General features: G+C 36.8%; 2 protein-coding genes across 12 annotated transcripts; both read left to right on the top strand.

Annotated features, from left to right (window-relative positions):
• The first annotated feature begins 309 nt into the window (after positions 1-309).
• On the top strand, positions 310-12,619 carry LOC137943610 (uncharacterized). Of its 8 annotated transcripts, XR_011110764.1 has the most exons (7): positions 310-672; positions 1,604-3,662; positions 10,301-10,396; positions 10,910-10,963; positions 11,167-11,232; positions 11,457-11,547; positions 11,663-12,619. XR_011110764.1 is itself a non-coding variant. In XM_068789078.1 (3 exons), exon 2 carries the CDS (start codon positions 1,775-1,777, stop codon positions 3,659-3,661), a length of 1,887 nt encoding a protein of 628 aa, XP_068645179.1. In that variant the 5' UTR covers positions 310-672; positions 1,604-1,774; the 3' UTR covers position 3,662; positions 3,770-4,669. The 8 variants fall into 8 exon arrangements, 1 of the variants encoding a protein (XP_068645179.1); XR_011110761.1 differs by having other exon boundaries at positions 10,301-10,963; positions 11,091-11,232; XR_011110763.1 differs by having other exon boundaries at positions 11,167-11,547.
• Positions 12,620-13,117: 498 nt separating this feature from the next.
• Positions 13,118-19,111, top strand: LOC137956956 (uncharacterized). Of its 4 annotated transcripts, none has more exons than XM_068804634.1 (7): positions 13,118-13,353; positions 13,450-13,523; positions 14,824-15,200; positions 15,397-15,557; positions 17,264-17,294; positions 17,852-17,954; positions 18,636-19,111. In XM_068804634.1, the coding sequence occupies exons 3-7, from the start codon at positions 14,901-14,903 to the stop codon at positions 18,743-18,745; spliced, it is 705 nt and encodes a 234-aa protein (XP_068660735.1). In that variant the 5' UTR covers positions 13,118-13,353; positions 13,450-13,523; positions 14,824-14,900; the 3' UTR covers positions 18,746-19,111. The 4 variants fall into 4 exon arrangements, with proteins under 4 accessions (XP_068660735.1, XP_068660751.1, XP_068660744.1 ...); XM_068804650.1 differs by having other exon boundaries at positions 14,974-15,200; XM_068804643.1 differs by lacking the exon at positions 13,450-13,523.
• The last annotated feature ends 1,353 nt before the right edge of the window (positions 19,112-20,464 follow it).

The following is a 20,464-nucleotide window of genomic DNA, read 5'->3' on the forward strand; positions in this document are numbered from 1 at the left end:
ATCCGTCCAATGGACTGATACGATCCCTTGAAAAGAAAATGTTATTTTCATATGAATAAATAAAGTTATACACTTTAAATCTCTAGATATTAGTTTTTTGCATTTATCTGAGAGCTCAATTTGATACATGTCGCCTGTCGGTCCCTTCTCTTGTCTGATGACTCGGCAGGTCAACCTGATTTTCGGGTGTGGCGAGTGCGGTTTGCACTTAGCAGCGTGGAACTGCCCCACATACTCGAACCGTCTTAGGAAACATGATTTGGGCGGTTCGGGTATGTGAGCCAAGCGAGTCGTGTTCGCTACCCAACTTGCAGCCTGGGATCGCTCCTTCTCTTCTTACCCCCAACCGAAACCCTAAAATTTCAGTTATCGGAGCTGCTAGAGACGATTCCATGTCTCGGTCAAGCGGTCGCCCCTTTCTGCATTGATACTGTGCCATTTCCAGCGTTTCCCGACCTCTGCTCCCCTCCCTGTTCTTTCTCTCTTCTTCTTCACTCCGAGCATCTCTTCTACTCTTTTCTTTCTCCCTCCATTTTTTTTTTTTGAATGGGAACGACCATGATCTTGTCATTGATGACAAGTTCCGGTGGAGACTTCACCAGATTCGGCTTTCTTCTTGTACTCCGGCTCTCCTCCCTCTGTCCTTCTTCCTCTCGTTCCTCTCTTTGAAAGGTAATAATTTTGTTTTACATTTCCTAGTTCCTCTCTTAGGGAAAATATCATTAAGGAATTCATTTTATTTAATGTTGTTGTATGTGGTAACCGTCAGAAATTATTATTTGAATTAACTAGTACCTAGTTAAGTTTTGATGCATGTTTTAATTATTTAATGTTATTTCCTAAATGCTAATAGGCTAAGGGAAGGATTGTATATTAAATTATTTAATTTTAAAAATGAAGTGATTAATTATGAAAAATCTATTTGAAATATGCAAGGGGTGTTTCTCCTTTTTGATATATAATCTGGAGTTTTCTGCCTTTAGGTGTGAAAATCTGAATATTAGGTCATTTTACATCGGAAGCAATGGTAACGAACCGGTTCAAGTACATCCTTATCATTTTACATCGGAAGCAATGGTAATGAACCGGTTCAAGTACACTTTCAATATATTAGGCTAGTAACTCGTTCATTGTTGTCTGTCTTTGTGGTATCGAGTTATGATTTGTTCATACTCGACATTTACTAACAAATAATTTTTGAAACATAAATAAACGTCGATAGAAGTCATTTAATACGACTCACTTATAAGTTAAGCTATGGATGCAATTATATGTTGTGTATAAGTTGGTTCTGATGGCCTCTCTGTCTTTGTTAGGTCTAGAATCTAAAAATAGGATTTGGAAGATGCTATAATAGATTGCTCATAATGAAGAAATGTGTTTGATCCTTTGGGAGCTACTCATTGAAAACATCAGTATCATTAACAACAAAAAATAAAAAAATCTACTACCTTCAGGTTTTTTCCCTCCATATGATTTTCCATCTGGAACTTTGTTATACCTCTTCCTTCTGAATGAAGCTTATCTCATTGTGTTAAAGAAAACTTTTGGGTTTTTCTAGCGTAATGACGATTAATATGTTACTCTGTTGTTGATTGGCCAGGAAGTTGGAAGTGGAATTCCCAAAGAGGATTTTTGAAGATTCTATAGGGCCTTGAAGTTTGATTGAGTTATCTTGACCGAAACTGTCTTTCTGACTTGTAAGAGTTGTTCTCTTGTCAGGGCATAAATGAGAATGCCAAGTTGATTTACTTTTTCTATGTGATGTTTTGACATGGCGTCAACAGTTTTAGCAGGTTTCAGACATATGTGGCAGCGTTTTTTTGGCAAATCTGATGACTTGAAACCTTCTAAGGAATTAGTTGGCAGCCTTTCCATCCCTGAGCAAACAAAAGAGTTTGTGTATGCTATTTGTGATCCAGATTCCAAGGCTGTTATTTACATATTAGCTGCACAAAACCTGTCTGAGCAATCTGCTTTAGATGCAGAATATTTGATAGAGGCAGTTCGACCTGATGCTGTGGTTGCCCAGGTTGCTCCATATGCACTGTCTCAAATTCAGGAGACAAACAAGTCAAGAGTTGAGGAACTCAGCACAGTTCCTACTTCATCCCTTGGAGTCCTCAAAGGATGTTTTGTAAATAAGATCAATAAAGAAAAGTATGAGAGCTTAGCAGGAAGTCAAGTCTTACAAGCAATATTTGGGGTTGGAACATACGGGCATTTATTGTCTGCCAGAAGGGCAGCAAAAGAAGTCAATTCACAATTTGTGTTACTTGAATCTCCCCTTGGTACCGTTTCTGGTGACCAGATAAATGTTTCTGCCCCAGGAAGTGCAGTTTCATCATTGCTTTTACAACCAATAAGTTTGATGCCAGTGAATGTTGCTTCTATTTCAACTTCAAAAAGTTTCTTCCGCATAGATAACCTCCAAGATCATATGGTCAAATCCTTAACCTCAGTGTTGGCTTTATCAATTCCAAAATCAAGTCCTACAGATAATGTCCAAGCTTCAAAGTCAGGAATTGCTAATTGTCTGCCAAGTTGTAATTACCAGGCACCATCTTTTGCTCAGACTGTTTATTTTCTGCTTGAGGATTTACACAACATATTCATTGATCTTCCAACCATTGGAAGAGCTCTTCTTTATGCTCAAAAGATACTTGTTAATGTTGGTCAAGGAGAGACTGTGGATGCAGCAGTTCTTTCTGAAGTTCTTGCCTTTCGGATTGCTGTGGAGGGTCTAAGAATTGCTTTTAACAATGACGCTCGTGATCCTCAGAATAGTTACAAATCAACAGGAGTTGAGTTCTCTGATCTTCCTTGCCGTGAGAAGTCTCTTGCTCTTCTAGCACAAGCACTCAAGAGTCAGACTAAAAACTTCCAATCAATAGTTGCTATAGTTGATGTGAGTTGCTTATCTGGTATTCGTAAGTACTGGAACACTTCCCTGCCAGAGGATATTGAGAATTTAGCAGAAAATTGTTTCATACATGAAGATATGGGAGAAAAAGATGCTGGAAATGCTGATAGAAAGAGTTCATTAGCAAAGAAATCCGTTGTGACAGTTGGAGCAGGAGCTACCGCAGTTTTAGGAGCTTCATCTCTTACAAAGGTCATGCCTGCATCGACTTTCCTGAAAGTAGTCAGTTACCAAGTTCCGGCTTCTCTCAAAATCGGTTTGATGCATACCCAAAGAACTCTTGGTATTGTGCTTTGCAAGATTCTTAGTCCTTCAAAGATTTTAGCCCCTGGGCTTGTTGGTTCTGGGTCTAAAGCCTCAGCCCTGAAGGTAGCTGCTTCTACAGAGAAAATCCGGGCAGTGACTCATAGTATTATAGCTTCTGCAGAAAAAACAAGTTTTCAGGCAATGAGGACAGCTTTCTATGAAATAATGAGGAGGAGAGGCAGAACTGTTGGGGCTAAACCATGGGCAGTATTTGGCTGTAGTGTTGCCTCATGTTCATGCCTGTTGTTCTATGGTGATGGGATTGAATGTGCTGCTGTATCGGCCCCTTCAGCCCCAACAATTGCCTGTATAGGGCGTGGGCTTCAAAGTTTACATGAGGCATCCCAAGTTGTGAGGGTGATGGATGCTGAAAAAATTCAACAGTCAATTAAATCCTTAATGTATAAGCTGAAAAAAACGAACTTCAGTTAAGGTATGCACTTCCATCCATAGTATATAAATATGTCAATGATGCAGTTCAAGGGAATGCTAGTTTAAAGGTTGGTTGCTTGTACATAACTCCATATGCAACTGCTGCAGCTGCTATACACATCAGAAGGCGCCGATGATCTGCTGATTCAAAACTGTACAGATTGTAGAAATTGAAATTCTTGTCATAGCTTATGTTTCGATGAATTTTTACTTTTTTTTTTTTTTGGTCAACTCTTCCAGCAGCCAGAGTAAGAAAATAAAGTAATTTGGAGGGCATTTGAAGTATCATCATGATGAGATGTTTATCATATCATAACTATTGTTGATTAATGACTATTTACAACTATTTCAGGTTAATCAGCATGATCTTTACCTACGATATTCTGGTCTGCCTTTTTTAACTTTTCCTTGTGTTACCAAACTGGACTGACCATCCAGCAGGCAGCATGGCCATTGATGGCCATTGTAAATTATTGATTTGTTAAATATTGGAGAACGGATTTTGTACTTGAGATAATTTTTTGGTGATGAAAACACTGGCCAAGAAGTCAAGAAATATTCCATACCCTAACAGAACTGAACATTGACTTAAAAGGGCTCTTTGAGTGGTTGGTTTTAGAAAGAAAATTTAAGCTCTATAGGAGATGCTGGAAGGAAGCAAATGAGAAGGATGATTGAGGTCAAGGAGTTCATAGATAAGGTTATATGCAATTTTCATTTTGTAGTTTGTACCATCTGCTGGGTTTTGACAAGAACAGTGGAGAGCAGGAAAAATAAGAACCGTATATACAGGTTTTTTTATCCAAACAGACAAGCAACTTAATGGTTAGACCATAAAAACTGGCTGGGTCTTTTGTTTTTAATTTTTTCCTATTATGTAGCTTTAAGGATCTGGTTCTGGTTCAACTTGTTAGTCAGGTCTGGTTTTACTCACTTGTCTTTCCTTACATTTGCGTCTTGTTTTGGTTCCCTCGTCTTCGTGACAGTCCATTGGCTGGTGTCACTAAAATTTTTCTGGTGTATAATCTGTACCATCTTTTTCTTTTTTACTTTTAATATGGAAAAAAGTTCTGTCTCTCATATGATGATGATAATTTTACCTATTTGTGGTTTTGTGAACTATTTTTTACATGTCCATTTCTTGTTATTGTTCTTATATAGTTTTGTCACACATTGAGGAAATGAGTATTGACCCAAGTCCATCTAAGCTCACCCAATTTTTAGTTAAGCCATCAACTTTGAATTGAAAAACTTTGGGTGCAGCTAATACTGGCTGGACTTGAGCGAAACCTTTTTCACTTCAAGGAAAAAGGATAGTCCATATAAGCCTGTGCACTCAAAATTTCAAATTTACCATCAATTTTGAATCGAATGACTTAAAAATTAGCTTCTTCTTATATTACATTTATTTATTATCTCATGCGTTTCATATTGATGTTTATCTCAAAATTTTCTTTTTTTTTTGTCAAATTTTAATGATAAAACGAAGATAATGATATTGTTGTAAATATTAACTGGCACTATTGTAACTAAAGTAACTCTCCAAAAAGAAAAGGTTGGGTGCGCCCAAAGTTTTTATATATATATATATATATGTATGTGGGTGAAGGGGGTGAATCTACGTGTATTCAACATTCAATAGCCACAACATAATGTTTCAGAACTGAACTGGCCATCTGACTAGAGGCATGGCCAGTTTCTGTCTAACCTGTTTAGATCGGATTCAACCAACGTTTGAACCCAAGTGGAATGCTGGCTATAAGTTTATCATGTATATCTTGTAACTGTTCATTTAAACACAAAATTGTCGTCTATTAAGCTAGTTAAACATTCACCAAGACCTATTATAGGTCATTAATTTGAATGCTCACCATTTTCCACTAGTCTTTCTAACTGACAGGTTCAATTGGTCCATGGTTTAACCAGCTGGATCCATCATTTTTTAGCTTGAAATGGTTGCTTCCTACATCAGAACTAGAAATGACTCTTCTTCTAGGTCATCTGGGTGGGTTGAACTAGCTGGTCCACTGTTTTTGACAGTAATGCTACAGTTCAATTGGCTGATCCACAATTCAACTGACTGATCCGGTCTGGTTTTGCCAACATTTGTGCCACCCTTTTTCCTCAATAACTTGGTCTTCGTCCTTCCTAACATATGCCTATTTTGTAGCATTTCTGACCCAGGTTCTACTTTGGTGATGTGACATTTTATTTTATTTTGTTGATTATTTTTATTTACTTTATTTAACTTGAACGCTGATTACACATACACACACTCCTTACTCCCTGGTGAGAATTAGTTTTTACCCTTACAATGATGCTATGGTTGGATGCGTGAGAATGAGTAGGTGATCCATATTAGGTCATTTTTTTCTTCCTTTATTGACAGAAAGCAAATGTCAAGATTTTGGAAAAAAAAATAAGGAAAAAAAAAGTTGGAGATGAGAATAAAGACAGATTTGGAGAAAAGCCTACAACTTCATGTGGTTTGAACTGATTTCAAAATGCCTTAGTACATTTCTCTCGCCTAGAAAAATGTGTGTGGAGCTACATTTTTGCAAGGTTATTAAGCTTCTCCGATGAATGGAAGTATGAGCAGTTGTTGGTGGTTTAGAATCTAACTGCTTCAAGTAGAAGTGATGGGGAATGACCATGAGCCTTCTTATGCAAGTTGATCTCACTCTCTTGTCATACATTACACTTTTTTTTGAGTTTGGCTAAATTACTCTGTTCCTTTGAGGATCCTTTGTTCTTTACTTTCTTGCTATTTGTATAGTTTACAAGATAGAAGCAGCGGGAGTATGGCTATTTGTAGAACCACTAACTGGCAAGCAGCAGAGTTAAGTCAGTGTATAGGATAAGCAAGTATAGCAACTCAATATAGACAAGCACCACCTGTCGGTATGCAGATAGAAAAGGCTGTCAAAGCACAAAGAGATGTATGTCTGAGTGGTTACTGCAGCCTGCTTTCTCACATTTATGTGCCAGCAATCTTAGATGGTTTGTGGCTGGGAAGCTGAGAAGAAAGACATGGGAGACAAACATGGGCAGTGAGTTATTCTCCCTTCAAAACATATGGATGAAGTCTCCCTTAAGAAGGAACTCAAAATACCCCTAAGCTGAGAAGAAAGATATGGGAGACAAACTTGGAGGGTGAGTTATTCTCCCTTCAAAAGGCATGCTTGAAGCCTCCCTTAAGAAGGAACTCAAGATACCCCTAAGCTGAAACGAAAGACATGGGAGACAAACATGGAGGGTGAGTTATTCTCCCTTCAAACGGCGTACTTGAAGCCTCCCTTAAGAAGGAACTCAAGATACCCCTAAGCTGAGAAGAAAGACATGGGAGACAAACATGGAGGGTGAGTTATTCTCCCTTCAAAAGGCATGCTTGAAGCCTCCCTTAAGAAGGAACTCATGATACTCCCTAGTCGTGGAAAAGATGTGAAGAGAGACTGTTAAAGTCAGAGACAGAAAATGTCTTGAAAAAGGACATTGCTGTATGTCAGTCACTGAATTCCTATGGGTTCATTCCTCGTGACCTAACTTGTTGGTGATTATGATCCATTGCTTCCCTCAACAAAGTAACAGACAGGTGCTTTTGTATATATTCCTATGCATGAAAGTGAGCGATCTTCTTTTTTTCTTTGTTTTTATGAGTAGAATCCATGGTTCTAACCTAAGGCCATTTGGTCCAGTGTTATTCTGTTTACATTAGGTGCATCAGGTCGCGAGTTCGAAACGCGCCACACCCCTCTAAAAAAAATAAAAATCCATTGTTCGACGGCAGGCAACACTTTCTTTCTGCTTGTAAAATCTGGGGACCCTTGGTGCGATAAAAATGGTGCTTTGTCATGCCAAGAGCAAGAAAGTATTGAAGCAGAAACTATCTGCATATAGGTGCATGAGAGGGATACTGGCAGTCCAGCTGATTGGCAAATTATGAATGAGAGAGAAAGACTGATATTGGTCGTAGGAACGTCTTAGTTTTCTACTAGAAAATGAGAACTAATTGGATCTCTCATGGGTGCAAAAATAGATGGTCTTGATGAAACCACTCACACACGAACCCAGGATAATACAACGGTAAGAAATTGTGTTCTCTTTTAACTGTATATGTTGCTTATTTTGTTATTTTTTTAATAGTATTTACATTAAATCCTAACTTCAGTTTGTTATCCCATTACTTTGCTCAATTTTATATTGATTGGAGTGCTCTTATGCTTTGGAGGAAATAATGAACATCACATTTGGTGTACTCCAGAATTTATCTGGTTGTTATAGAAAATTATATGGGTTCCGAACCAGTTCATCCTAATCACAATCTGATTATTACCAATTGTAGGCATAAAATTTTGAAAAAAGAAGAAGATCAGAGCATGGCCTCGATCAACAGCCTCAATCGAATCGAAGGTGCAGTTGCATTCAAATTAATTACTCAAATTGTAGCTATAGAATCAAGGAGAGGTGTAAGATTATGAACCCTTGATCTCAACAGTCAAGATGACAGTCCAACTAATGATCAAGATTTTTCGTCTTGATCAATGACAGATTAATTATTTAGATTACAATACTTGGCCACTAGTTGACCAGCGGTTAAAGTCAAAATTCTTTCTCAACATGTTATGTTTCAGTAATTTCGTAGGAGTTTTATTTTAATTTCATGATGTAAGAGTTTTTCATGTTAGGGGCATAGGGAAGTAATAAGAAGCTAGTTAAGGGGAATGAGGGTAGGTAAGAGAGTTTTTCATGTTAGGGGCACAAAGAAGCAATAAGAAGCAAGTTAAGAGTCATGAGGATAACTAGGAGAGAGGGCGTGCCCTAACAAATAGGAAAGGGACATTGCCTACAAATTAGGGAAGATTTGCTTGTATTTTGGTTGTTATCTTATGAGACTTTTTGGGAAAGTTGTTCACCCTCTTTAAGGAACAAAGAGAGAATAAAGGGGAATGAATTCTGACAGTGAGGACTTTCTGATCCCAATCAAATATGTGTTTTCTCTTTGGAGTGTTTTTCCCTCTTGTTTCAAAACTCTTTCTCTCTCTAATTGATACGAACTCTGAACCGGACTGCGACACAACACTAAAAATTTCAGTCAATGGTCAAAATCATAAGACTTAGTCGATGTCTAATTGATGATCAAAGTGAGTGTCCTAGTCAATGATGCATGTCTTGATCTGTAATCAAGATCTGAAGACACGATCATACGCATAGTAAAGCTAGAAGTGTAGGATCATCTTTGAGGGCAAATAATTGGATCATTTTCTAGGGTTTTTAGAATAGAATGAATGATCCAGGTCTCAATTTTGAGAAATGAGTCTACTCTTCAAGAGTTGAACATGTTGAATCACCTAACATTGATGCATAGCACCACTAGAGGATGATGACACTAAAAAAATGGGTTGCATTATCTTAGCTATACAATTCCGACAATTAGAACAATTTAAGTTGAAGAGATAAGGGAAGAAAGAAGAAAGTGGCAGTGGTTGAGTTAAAGAGAGCTCAACCCTTGAGAGAAAGGAGCTCTTGAACGAAGAAAAGGAACTCTGTCACTCAATCTAGAGGCAACCAACGTTCTTGATCTCATAAAGATCCTCTAACCTCTATTGGAATTTTGCCTAATAGCAACATACATCCATTTTGTCGATACCTTGTCAGACTCCTTGGATCCGCACACATAGACTAAAAATTCTCTTGTTACACATTATACAGCAGTCAACAGTGCAGTTGATACAGTAGCTAATAAAGGAGGTTCAAATCCATCCACCAACTCGTCTATGAGATCAACTAAATTGTTTAAAGAGGAAATTTTGGAACTTGGGAGGGAGACACATTCTATTGCAGAAAACCAAATGATGACAAGCTCTGACAAAGAAACTGCCAATATTTGAATCCCATTGTTTCAAAGTTAGCAATAAACAGTGGTCCTATTGCCACTTTGTCACTTTGTCACATTTCTTTAACTCACCATATGTTGTATGGATCGAATCTTTTTGTAAAAAAATAAATAAAAACTTCAAATATCAAGCAAAGTTCTACTACAAAATTGAAGCACTAGTGGATCAAGGAAGTTCAAAATGTTAATCAAGTAAAATCTGCTTATCAAGTCATTCATGGATATCAAATAAGATGATCAAATCAGAGATAAGACCTTTTATCCTTGATAATTTTAAAATTTTACATTTTTGTACTTAAAGACACTATCACTGCACGATTTGGTCCTTGATGCCACACCGGGTTTGTCAAAAATGTTAACATATGAAGGGGTTGGTTCACTAATAGGTGCAAGCAGGAGTACAACTACACAAGCTAATTTACAAGATGTGAAGTGTTTGAATCCAATCTATGATTTTTTTCCTCTAATTTGATCTCTATGAGTGGATTTGATTGGTTTCGTAGATGAATTGATTGATGGTTCAGAACTTTTTGGTCAACTAGTGTTTCAATTTTATGATTGACCTTTGTTTGATGCTTTGATGAGAAAATTTGGCCTATTACAACATGTGGTGGATCCAAAGAATGTAGTAGAGTAGTAGCAAGATGATTACTTGTTGCTACATTTCAGAGAGAATTCAGATAAGTCTTGCCTGCGATCTGGATTTGGATTGTTGATGAGTTTGACAATGTTTCTCCCTTTTTCAGCAGCAGAATTTCTTTCCACACAAGCTTTTAAGAATTCTCCTCTTCCCCACCAAAGAAAAAAATGAAGGGTCATACACTGTTATAAGGTGTTGGGTGGTAGTTTCTCTCTTTTCTTATCCTTTGCACTTGATTTATTCCATTTTTCATAAGAGGACACTTTTCATTCCATGAAAATGATTAATAATGTGTTGTTTGAATGGTGCCACATAATTCTTTCGAGTGTCATCTTTTGTGGTGATGCTAGGCGGCTCCACATGTATCTGTTTCTTGAATAGTGGGCCTGCTTATCAAAGTTGATATTTAGACCATTGATTTTATTTTGAAAATCTTAGAGAACGAACCATGGTCCAATTTGCTTGTAATGGTGGTCCTACATTTGTGACTTAATAATGACTGTTGATCGGGTCCTTTGATCTTGATTGTTGATCCGTCATTTATTAGTACTTTTAGCTTTGGCCATCAATTGACCATCTGCCAAATCTTGTGATTTTGACCATTGATTGAAATTTGTAATGTCGCTCAAAACATTTGATTTTGACTGGTGGCTTAACTGGTGGCTGGGTCTTGTGATCTATGGTTTTTTGTACTTATGATTGTGCCACTTTGCAGATGGGCCATCTTGTACGTTGGCACCGATACAACAAAAACGTTGACCAATTGAAGGTACAATATCACAGGCTATGGTTATTGTTTCAGTTTTTATATATTTACTTATTTGCAGCTTGTACTGGTGCTTATTTTTGGCTGGCACTTTGGTGACAAAACACCTAGTTATGTGAACTCTATTCAGGATGCTGTTATTGTCTTGAGGGTTTTAACTATGTTGAAATGGCCAAGTATGCTGAAGATCGTGTTTTTATCTTAAGGTATGCCTTCATTATGATCCGAAGAAAAGGTTGTCCTTTCTTCCCGATCTTCATGATTGCAAGGAGGTAAACCTTCTTTCTTTTTTTAAAATTTAAATATTATTATTATTTTTAACTGGTTGTGCCAGGTTATCTTGTTTGTGGTTGTTCATCATGTCAAGTACATCTTTGCACAGATCAAAATTGCCTTTTTAGTTTTTGGAGGATCCTCTTATTTACCCATCTTGGTAATGTGGATAATTTGATGGGAAAACATTCTTTTCTCTGAACATCTCATTTAAATGACGCAGCCATGGCTTCAAATTTCAACTTCGGAATCTTTCAAGCCTCATGTGAAGATCAACTGAATGTTATTACAAAAGGAACTCACATTTCTGAATGGTAACATTAGTTATATGTTTCCAACCTGAGCAAAATTGTTTCACTTTGCTTTACTAACTTAAGATTTAGTTTCTGCATTTTTTATTAGATTTTTATTTTTGCATAAAATCTACAGTGTGAACAAACGCTACACTGCAAACAAAGACAAGGAGATGCACCCGAGGAAGAAGGATGATGGAGATGACTCTCCAGCAGTTGACACAGTTGCAGAGGCTGGTACTATCAATGGCAACAGAGATCTGTAACATGGATAAGAGAGATATCGTGCATGACCTAGGCTCTCCAGAGATGTGTGGAAGGGCTTCAAGCAATATGGATGAGCTTCGCTTGTCAAATTGTTGTATTCAGCAGGGTTGGGATTTTTTGAGCTTCTGAAACAGGAGACTAACATTGGTTTTTCTTGATAAAACAACCCATTCACCCCAATCTAAATAGGTCCTATGTAAAGGATCAATCACAGCCTCCTTTCTCAGAGGCTCAGCATTGTTTTCTGCAAATCCCAATTCCAGCATACGTTGGCTCTCTGAAACTAATTTTGGAAATCATGACTTGAGCTATTTCAGGCGGCCTCAGGCATCCTTCAACCGACCGATACATCTAAAGACAATGAGGAATTGTGAAGCATAAACTTTTGCTTCCTTTTGTTCTCCTTAGCTACTACAGGGTTTCTTTTCTGCATTATTGTTCCCTTTGTTCATATATATAATTGTGGTGCCTCTGTCAATCTTATTTCTAGTCTTTTAGGACACATTAGTGTCCCTTCTGGGGCAGGGTATGGAATAGTTGTCATACAACCAAGATTGTGGAAAAGAAAATGGAATTGAACAAGTGCAGCTTACACTTGCATTTATCAGTATTAATTGTAACACTTATGTAGTTAGGATGTAATGTTAAACTAATACAAATTAAGAAAACTAGGGAAAGGGAAATTCTTTAGGGATGGAGCCTTTTGCACTCTAGCATCTACCATAGGAGGGCTTCTTGCTCTCCTCAAAATGCAAATGCTAGGGGGTTTTTCAGAGGCTCCCAGATGGGAGACGATTGAGCCGGGGGAGGGTAGGGGAACCTACATATTGGGGTAGACAAAGTCACGTTGTGGTGGTATGTGCAACATTTCACTCTTATATTGAGCTTGGAATCACATTTTTATAATTAAAAAGAGGTTAACTACTTTACTGGCCTTTCGTATCATCTTTGTTGTACGTTATTTGTTCTCCCTTCTATTTAAAGGATATAATTGCCCTTAAAATTTTTAAATTTTTAAACTTTCTGGTTGCAGGCTCATCGGTTATTTTCTTATTAAGGCTCCTTTTCATTCCATAACAGACAACATGAGAAGTTTAAAAATAACCTAAGTTTTTATTAATGAGAATTTGATTATTATTAATAAAAAAATTAGTTAGTGAATAAGAAAATTTTAAACATTATCTTTTTTTTATTAACTAATTTAAAAATAATAATCATAATTAAAATTATTTTTCGAATGGTTCCAAACTTGCTCTTAGGACTTGTAACTGGACTTGAGAGTCACCCACCCAGTATAGAACTGATCAGTTCGACTCCCCGACCGACATAGAGCTGTTTTCTAATGGTTGCTAATCTTGTAATCTAGTCCTCAGCACAATTTCTATTTTCTCACTTTTAGCCTTTCCGCCCTCTTCTCTCAGCACTGCAGTCTACCCTCAAGGAAGAAATTTGTTTACTGGGATCAGATTTGACGGAAGCTCTCTTGGGTAAAAAATATATTTTTCGCGGAAAGGGGATTGATTTCCACGACTCAACCGACCCGTCCAATCTTTCCTTGAAGTAATTTTCTCTACGACCTGCGCTGTTTTGTATAATTGCTTTTTCCCTCGTTACAAATCGCTAGAAACGGTAAAGACTACTTTCATTTATTCTCAGTTTCGGTTGGCCTTTGGAGTTTAGAGTTTTCTCTGCTTGTGGACTGTGAGTAGAGTAGTTGCTTCGACCATAAGGTGAGCTGTTGCCTTTACTATTTTCGTTTAACTCGTTGAAATCGCTGAGACCTTTAGTAGGGTAGGGTTTGGAGTATCTGCATGTTGAATAGAAATTAAAGCCACGATTGATACTTGTTTTACGTACCCCGTAAATTGCTTGTTCAAGTTTTTCTTTTTACACTAATATCTGTTTTTGAGTTTTTTGAGATAAAATTTCTCATCCAGAAACCAAAGTTATCTTAAAATTTTCAGATTTAAAAATCTGAGCACAAAAATAAGTACATGTTAACTGGTCGCTTATCAAAACAAAAAAAAATTAGTTGGTCGATTTTTTTTTTTATGCAGTATTAATTTGGAGACTCTTGCTATGATATACAAAGGTTTTGCGGTTATTATGAAATGTATTCTGGAAGAGGTAAGTATTGAGGCAAAATTGTGTGATTGCACAAAAATATGGACCAAGTTCGTTGGCTTCTGGGTTTTGCTTCCTCTTTTTCATGCTTCAAAATATTTTGTTATTTCAAATTGTATGTCTCTCGTCTTTTCTAGTTCATTTCTCCCAACAAATAGAGATTACACTGTGATAGAGATAAAAATTAAATTATGCTTAAAAAATCATAACGTATTCATTTTTATGTTTGTCTTTTTATTTTTTATGTAGGTGATTGGATTGAACAGAATGATTTTGGTCAAGATGTTTCGGCTAATACTATGATTATATTTTTTACAGCTCTATTATAAGGTTATGCATGTTGAGTGTTAAGATTTGTTTGCTCTTTCTAAGTATTTTGTTTGAAAGTTGATGTTTGAACCACTAAGAGGGGTTTCAGTTGGGGTGGCCCTTTTCATGGTACAACTTTGGAAAATGGTCACATTGACCTTTCAGTCCGATCAAAATTAATTATCTGTTATGTAATTCTAAATATATTCATCTTTTATTTTCTACTTTATAATGTTGAGGACATCCTGTTCCTGTTCTGATTCATCTTCATTCGAAGTAAATGATATTGTTGATTGTTTATCAATCCACTCTTTTTGCTTAGTGCTACAAATAAACTACTTAGGTTCTGTTCTCTTCTTGCATTCATTTAGAGATAAATTCTGAATTAAATAGAAAAGGCGATTCAACAGGAAGTATTAGTTATCTTGACTTTTGAGTACTATGTACCCAAAATATAATATATTATGACTTTATCAATAAACCATCTTTTTGTTCTTAGGTCTAGCCAGAAACCCTACATGGGAATAATAACTGTTTATGTCCTGCATTAAGCTCCTTCTAGATCTTCTAATTTGTACTTTTACTTGCTTTTCTTAGTCTTCTGAATTTCGGAATGCTGAAAAGCTGTGGTCTGGAAGAAAATTAAAGATTTCACTGAGATAAATTGAAGCTCAATGTCCTCTGTTGCACGCCAATTGTGGAAGCAACCCTCTTTCTTCTTCCAGCAGCTAAGATTGGCCCATACAGGTCCTGTGACAAGAAGGCGCAACAGGTGGAGCCCAACCAATAGATGGAACAAGAAACCTGATGAAAAATCTGAATGGTGGATTGTAGATGGTGAGATGCATGAAATTGGAGATAATGTCCCTCCAAGGGAGCGATTTGTCATCCCCAGAGACAATCTTCCCAACAAGCGCAGGAAGCAAATGAGAGAGCAATTCATGAGGAGAACTCGCCTTGTCCTCAAAGAATCTGTTAGTTTACCATCCCAGATTAAATAATTGTATCAGTGATTTATATTATTATTAGTATATTGTTGTTGTTATTGTTGTTATTATTTCATTTGATATCATTTTTTTCTTAGTAGCTATTTGACATCATTTTGCCTGATGCCTTTGATATCATATTGATTGAGACTGATGGATCTCTCTCATATGCATAAAATGTAAGGAGCATGAGCCATGGTGCAAAAGATACATGGAGCTCTATCAAGAACTCAGGGAGAACTGGGAAAGGTTATATTGGGATGAGGGGTACTCCAAAAAAATAGCTCAAGATCATGCGAACTATGAATCACCTGAAGATGATGAGGAGGACTTTTCTCCTTACAGGTCTTTATTTCCTCCTATTTCTTCCTTGGCTTCTTTATCTTTTGAATACACTCAAGTAGTTTGCCCATCCTCCTCCCCCACATCCAAAAAAATAAAATATCATTCCTAGATTTTATATGTGTCTATTTCTCTAGTCTTTGTCTATTTTCTGCATTCAACTAAAAAATGCCATATATACGCGTGGTTTCTCATTCAATTTAAAATGGATTTTAATTTTGTAGTTGGACTGTTATAATTAATTTTGACCAGAATATGAGGGGCTTATTTACTGTCAAAATTACAAAAGATGTATCTTAGATTGTGCTATTCTGTTGTGTGCATTGTAGCTCTTTGGTGGTTTTTCATACATAGTTCCATATTTATTTAAAAGGTGTGTGACTGTGAATGGGGTACTTAAATCTGATACCAAAAGCTCTTAATAGTATTGTGAACAGAGCTAGTTATATCAAGGAAACAACTTAAAATAGTGCATATTATTTTCTTTTTGAAAGTGTCTTGTTTAGTTATTTCAAGCATGTTCGAGTCTTAAAAAAAAAAAAAGTTTGAAGAAAGAGGGTTCCCTGCCAGCAATAAGGTTCAGTTGTTCTTTCCCTTATTCATGAAGAATGCTCTTTTATAATTCTTTGCCAAGGACATCTTTATTATTTGGACAGTTTAATTCTTCTACTGTTATCCCTTGTGGCTTGTACAGTTAAATTCATATGATCACATGTTTTGTGCAGTTATATTGTTCTTAATGATTGATCCTTTAATTTCTTTTGGACCAGAAGCAATGGGAGACAAGCTTTGGTAGTTTATCCAATTGCAAAAGAAATATAGTTATGTTGATTGTATAACATAATGGAATGTAATTATTAGCTTTATAATATCAGACTAACGGTAAGCACAAGAAGCAAGTGGATCAAAAGAGGTAGTGACGCAAGAACTAAATAACAACCAAAGCCTGCTACAGTATTTCTGTTCTTTTTTCCCTTGTCTAGGTCTTTTGCATATTCTACTCCTGATTATTTATTCTTCTTCTTTTTGAAATGTTTTTTATTTTATAAGATCGGCTGATTTTATGTTTTCATAAAAAAAGTTTGGCTAATTGCATTGCTGATGAGCTCGCTAAGGAGAGGGCCGACTTGAAATAGCTTATTGTGCAGGATTATTTTCTCTGTCTGTATTTGGTTTCTGTTTGCTTGTATAAAAAACAAACTGACATTGAAAACTTCCAACTCCTCTTAGCTTCTGTATTTTTTTCTTTTACTAATATTTTCTCACCATTAAAAAAAAATCTTCACTATTTTTTAATTCTTTAAATATCTGATCTTAAGAACAATTTTTACCGATCCCATTGAACTCTTTATATTTATCCAAAAAACTAATTGTGTAACCTAATTCAAGCTTCTGGGCATAAGCATGTAATTCACATGCACTGCAGATTTTTAGGCATTTTATAAGCAATATGCTCTACAGTGCATCTAATTTGAAACCTTTCAAGACAGTGCTTTGGACTTACCTTGTTGGAGATCTTTTTTTTAATGTTTTTATTATGATAAAATGAAGATAATTGCGTTATCACAAATATAATGGAACTAAATGGCATTCTTACTAAGGATTTTTTAAGGAAGGAAATTTTGGGTGTTGCCGCAGTCTAGCATCCTTTCCTTCTCTTATACAATTTGGGTCGATAGTCTTCTAATGCCTGGGTATTCCAATTGCAGGAGTCGATCACAATCCATGCCACCAATTAAGGTACATCTTGATTCTCTCTTTATATTTGCAAATATATCGTACTTAATTTTTAATTTGTTTAATCTTTTTATTCATATTTGTCAGTTCCATTTTGTTCTGGAACTGTTACTCAAAAGTTTGGTTAGAATTTATTGCTACTTATTCGATACTTCAGATTGCTATACCAAATGAAAACTATGCAAAGTAACTTGCTTCAAGATTAGAATCTTGATGACTACTGAATAAGAAATAAAATGTAACTATCATGCTTTTTAGTGTCATGGATGCAAAGAAAGAAAACCGTGTTAGTTGATAAGTAATAACTACTTTTTAAAGGAATATATACATATATAGGAATTAAGGAATATGGTAAGTAAAATATGAAAGATACACTTAAACATTGTTGTTTAATGGAACACTGAAACATAATGCCATATGGAGAATAATAAAAGATATTGCACAATTTTTTATTATCAATTTGAAATTGTCATGAAAATTCACATAATTTTGGGTTCTTTTACGTTCTTAACAGTTATCTAGAATTTCTTATTCACCTGAAGTATTACTGTTGAGTGCAGGATCAAGGTTTTGGACATAGTAGACAAAGTGATACGTGGGGTAAAGTTGGCCAAATTCGGGATAAGTTTGAGCATGATCGAGAGAGAAGAATGAGGGAGAAAGGTCAGCTTTGTGATTCCTGGTTGTCTTTTTATTAACAGTAGCATCTGTTTGATACTCTTCAGACTAAAATTACCATAGAAGAATACAAGGTTCAATATAAAGTTTGTATTGTGTTGATATCTAGCGCTTCTATTTATGAGGCTCTCCTGACATTATTAATGGCTTTTGTAGATTCTAAGGTATCAATTTTTTGTTTTTTCTGCAGTGTTCTTTACACTTACACATTACAACCCAAACCCTAGTGAGCCTTGAATCCAAGACCTTACACTAGAGCCACCACCTTGTGGCCATAAAGCCAAAGGTTTTTTCCTTACTATCGTAAGCAGATCTAGTTGTTGTTGTGATTTGGTTTCTGTGAATCAGAGGGTACAGCTCAACTATTATATTTTCTGGACTGAAACATATATGGTGTTTAAATTCCTCAGTTTAGCCCAAAACCTGAACTCAGTAATCTTGGCTGGCTAATGCTAGATGCTTCTTGGGGCTGTGAATCATACAGATGGAGAGGCTGGACAAGCTGTTTAGCATGACAATATTTTCCAAATCCATTGCTTGACTTTTACCATATTTTTGTTTATTTTTTAATTCTTCATTGACATTTTTCTGCTTTTTGGAAAGCAATCTGTTTATTATTTGGTCTTGCTCTTAAGCCTCTAACACCTGTTGATGACAACAATGCAGCATTTGCTCCCATGAACGTGAGAAGTGGCTCAGATTTTGGTAACTCAGCTTCGAGGATCCAGCCTCTTGATGCCCAGAGATTCTTTCCTGAATCTTCAACGGGTTGGTAGTATTCTCACTGAACCGATAATTTGAAAAAAAAATACAAACGTGAGACAATCTGGCTTTCACAGCACTGTGGATAGCAGCCTCAGCAAAACCAAGTGGGAAAACTCTCGATCATGTGCTCAACAGTACGATTTTGAAACCTCCATGTAAACGGCCCGGGACAATTGAGGCTGGCATATTATGTTTCCCTTGTGGAGTTTGGATTATATTATGAACACAGTTGAAAAGCTTGTTGTATACGTTTATTAAGTTGCTTTATGTTAGTAGGACTTGGGAGTTGTAAAACAAATGCTTCCTTCATAAAGAAAAGTTGTAAACCAGTTCAAAGGAACTAAGATGGGCAAAACTAAATATAGTTCAATGGAACAAGGCACTTTAACTGAGCTTATTAATGTTGCAGTCCTCATTTTCTATTGGATTTTCATGAACTGCCAAACAAAGTGCAGTACTCTTTACCAAACCAGTTCTATTTAGTATACTTTTGACAGTCGAGCAGTAGCGACTACAACTACATTCTATTAAAAGCAACCAAATCACATATTACTTTGTATAATAGTTTCAAGCTTTCCAGATCATCACCCACTCTTCAGTTGGTACCGTAGAGACTGTACATTTGGATCCAACGCAAAGCTGAGCGAGCGGATTCAAACATCTTTGGCCTTCACTGTCACGGTCTCAGATGCCGTCTCTTCCAGAGCGCTTATCGAAAACCGGCTGAGCCTCGGCTGGTTGATTTGGATTCCAATGCCCGAGAAAACACGCTTACGATTTGACGCCCTTTTCTGCTCGCCCTTCTCCTCAGATGGCGAGTGCTCATTCCGGTGGAGACGGCACCGGAAGGAACCAGGGTGAGAGGTAGGTGCACACACGCACGTTGTCTTGGCAGTCGGTTGCTGCTGCTGCTGCTTCGGCGCTTTGACGGAGGAAAAGACCTTTTTCAGTAGCTTTTGATCATCCGCCTTATGCTTCTGTTTAGTAACTGCTCTCTGCTGCTCATGGCGGTTCTTCATTGTCGTCGTCCTACAGATTTTACAGTAACAAGCTAGAATCAGTTCACCGTGAACGACTAATTATTTACTTTCACTCCTAGACACGATTCTGTACGTCAGCCCAGTGACGAATTAACAAAGCCTCATTCTAGGTCTTGTTATATTATATTGGAATTGCCGAAGTCATCTCTTAACCGAGACCAGTGAGATCGTTACCTAAATACAGAAACAACTTTTCCTTTTAAAAAAATTAGAAAACTCGAAATGATAACACAGTTTATCGAGATTCGAAAAATGTTCTCTCATAAACCCTAAACAAGAAACCAAATCATGAACGGAAAATTAAAACAAATGAAAAAAAAAAAAAAAACTCACCACTTATCCATCGACGATGTAAAGGAGTCACGTCCGATATCGAGCTCTGCTGCCATTGGACAAAGGAACTCCGCAAAACACACAGGAAAACAGGTAACGAGCGAAGCGAGTTGACGCAAGGCTTCTGAAGAATGCTACGCATACAAGGAAACCCTAAGTCTCTACTCAGCGCTGCAAGTTAAAACACTTGAAGACGAAGAAGGAAAACAACTATCTAGTGGAGCGAGGAGTCCGAGAGATTGAAAAGGTTTTAGGTAAGGGCATTGGGTTCGGCGAATCCAAACTGTCAGCCGTTCGACGGGAAATCGTAACGAACTGAATTAACAGGGAGGGAGGGAGCGGAAGAAGGGGGTAAAG

This window comes from Aristolochia californica, unplaced genomic scaffold, assembly GCF_029961685.1.
Source record: "Aristolochia californica isolate CCGP_79_NKW_82.1479 unplaced genomic scaffold, dmAriCali1.0.hap1 SCAF_1, whole genome shotgun sequence".
Lineage (NCBI taxonomy): Eukaryota > Viridiplantae > Streptophyta > Magnoliopsida > Piperales > Aristolochiaceae > Aristolochia > Aristolochia californica.

Coding starts and splice junctions, on each gene's coding strand:
- LOC137943610 (XM_068789078.1), top strand. CDS start 1,775: ATGGCGTCAACAGTTTTAGCAGGTTTCAGACATATGTGGCAGCGTTTT.
- LOC137956956 (XM_068804634.1), top strand. CDS start 14,901: ATGTCCTCTGTTGCACGCCAATTGTGGAAGCAACCCTCTTTCTTCTTC. Junction 15,558..17,263: donor GAGGACTTTTCTCCTTACAG/GTCTTTATTTCC, acceptor TTCCAATTGCAG/GAGTCGATCACAATCCATGC. Junction 17,955..18,635: donor GAGAAGAATGAGGGAGAAAG/GTCAGCTTTGTG, acceptor ACAACAATGCAG/CATTTGCTCCCATGAACGTG.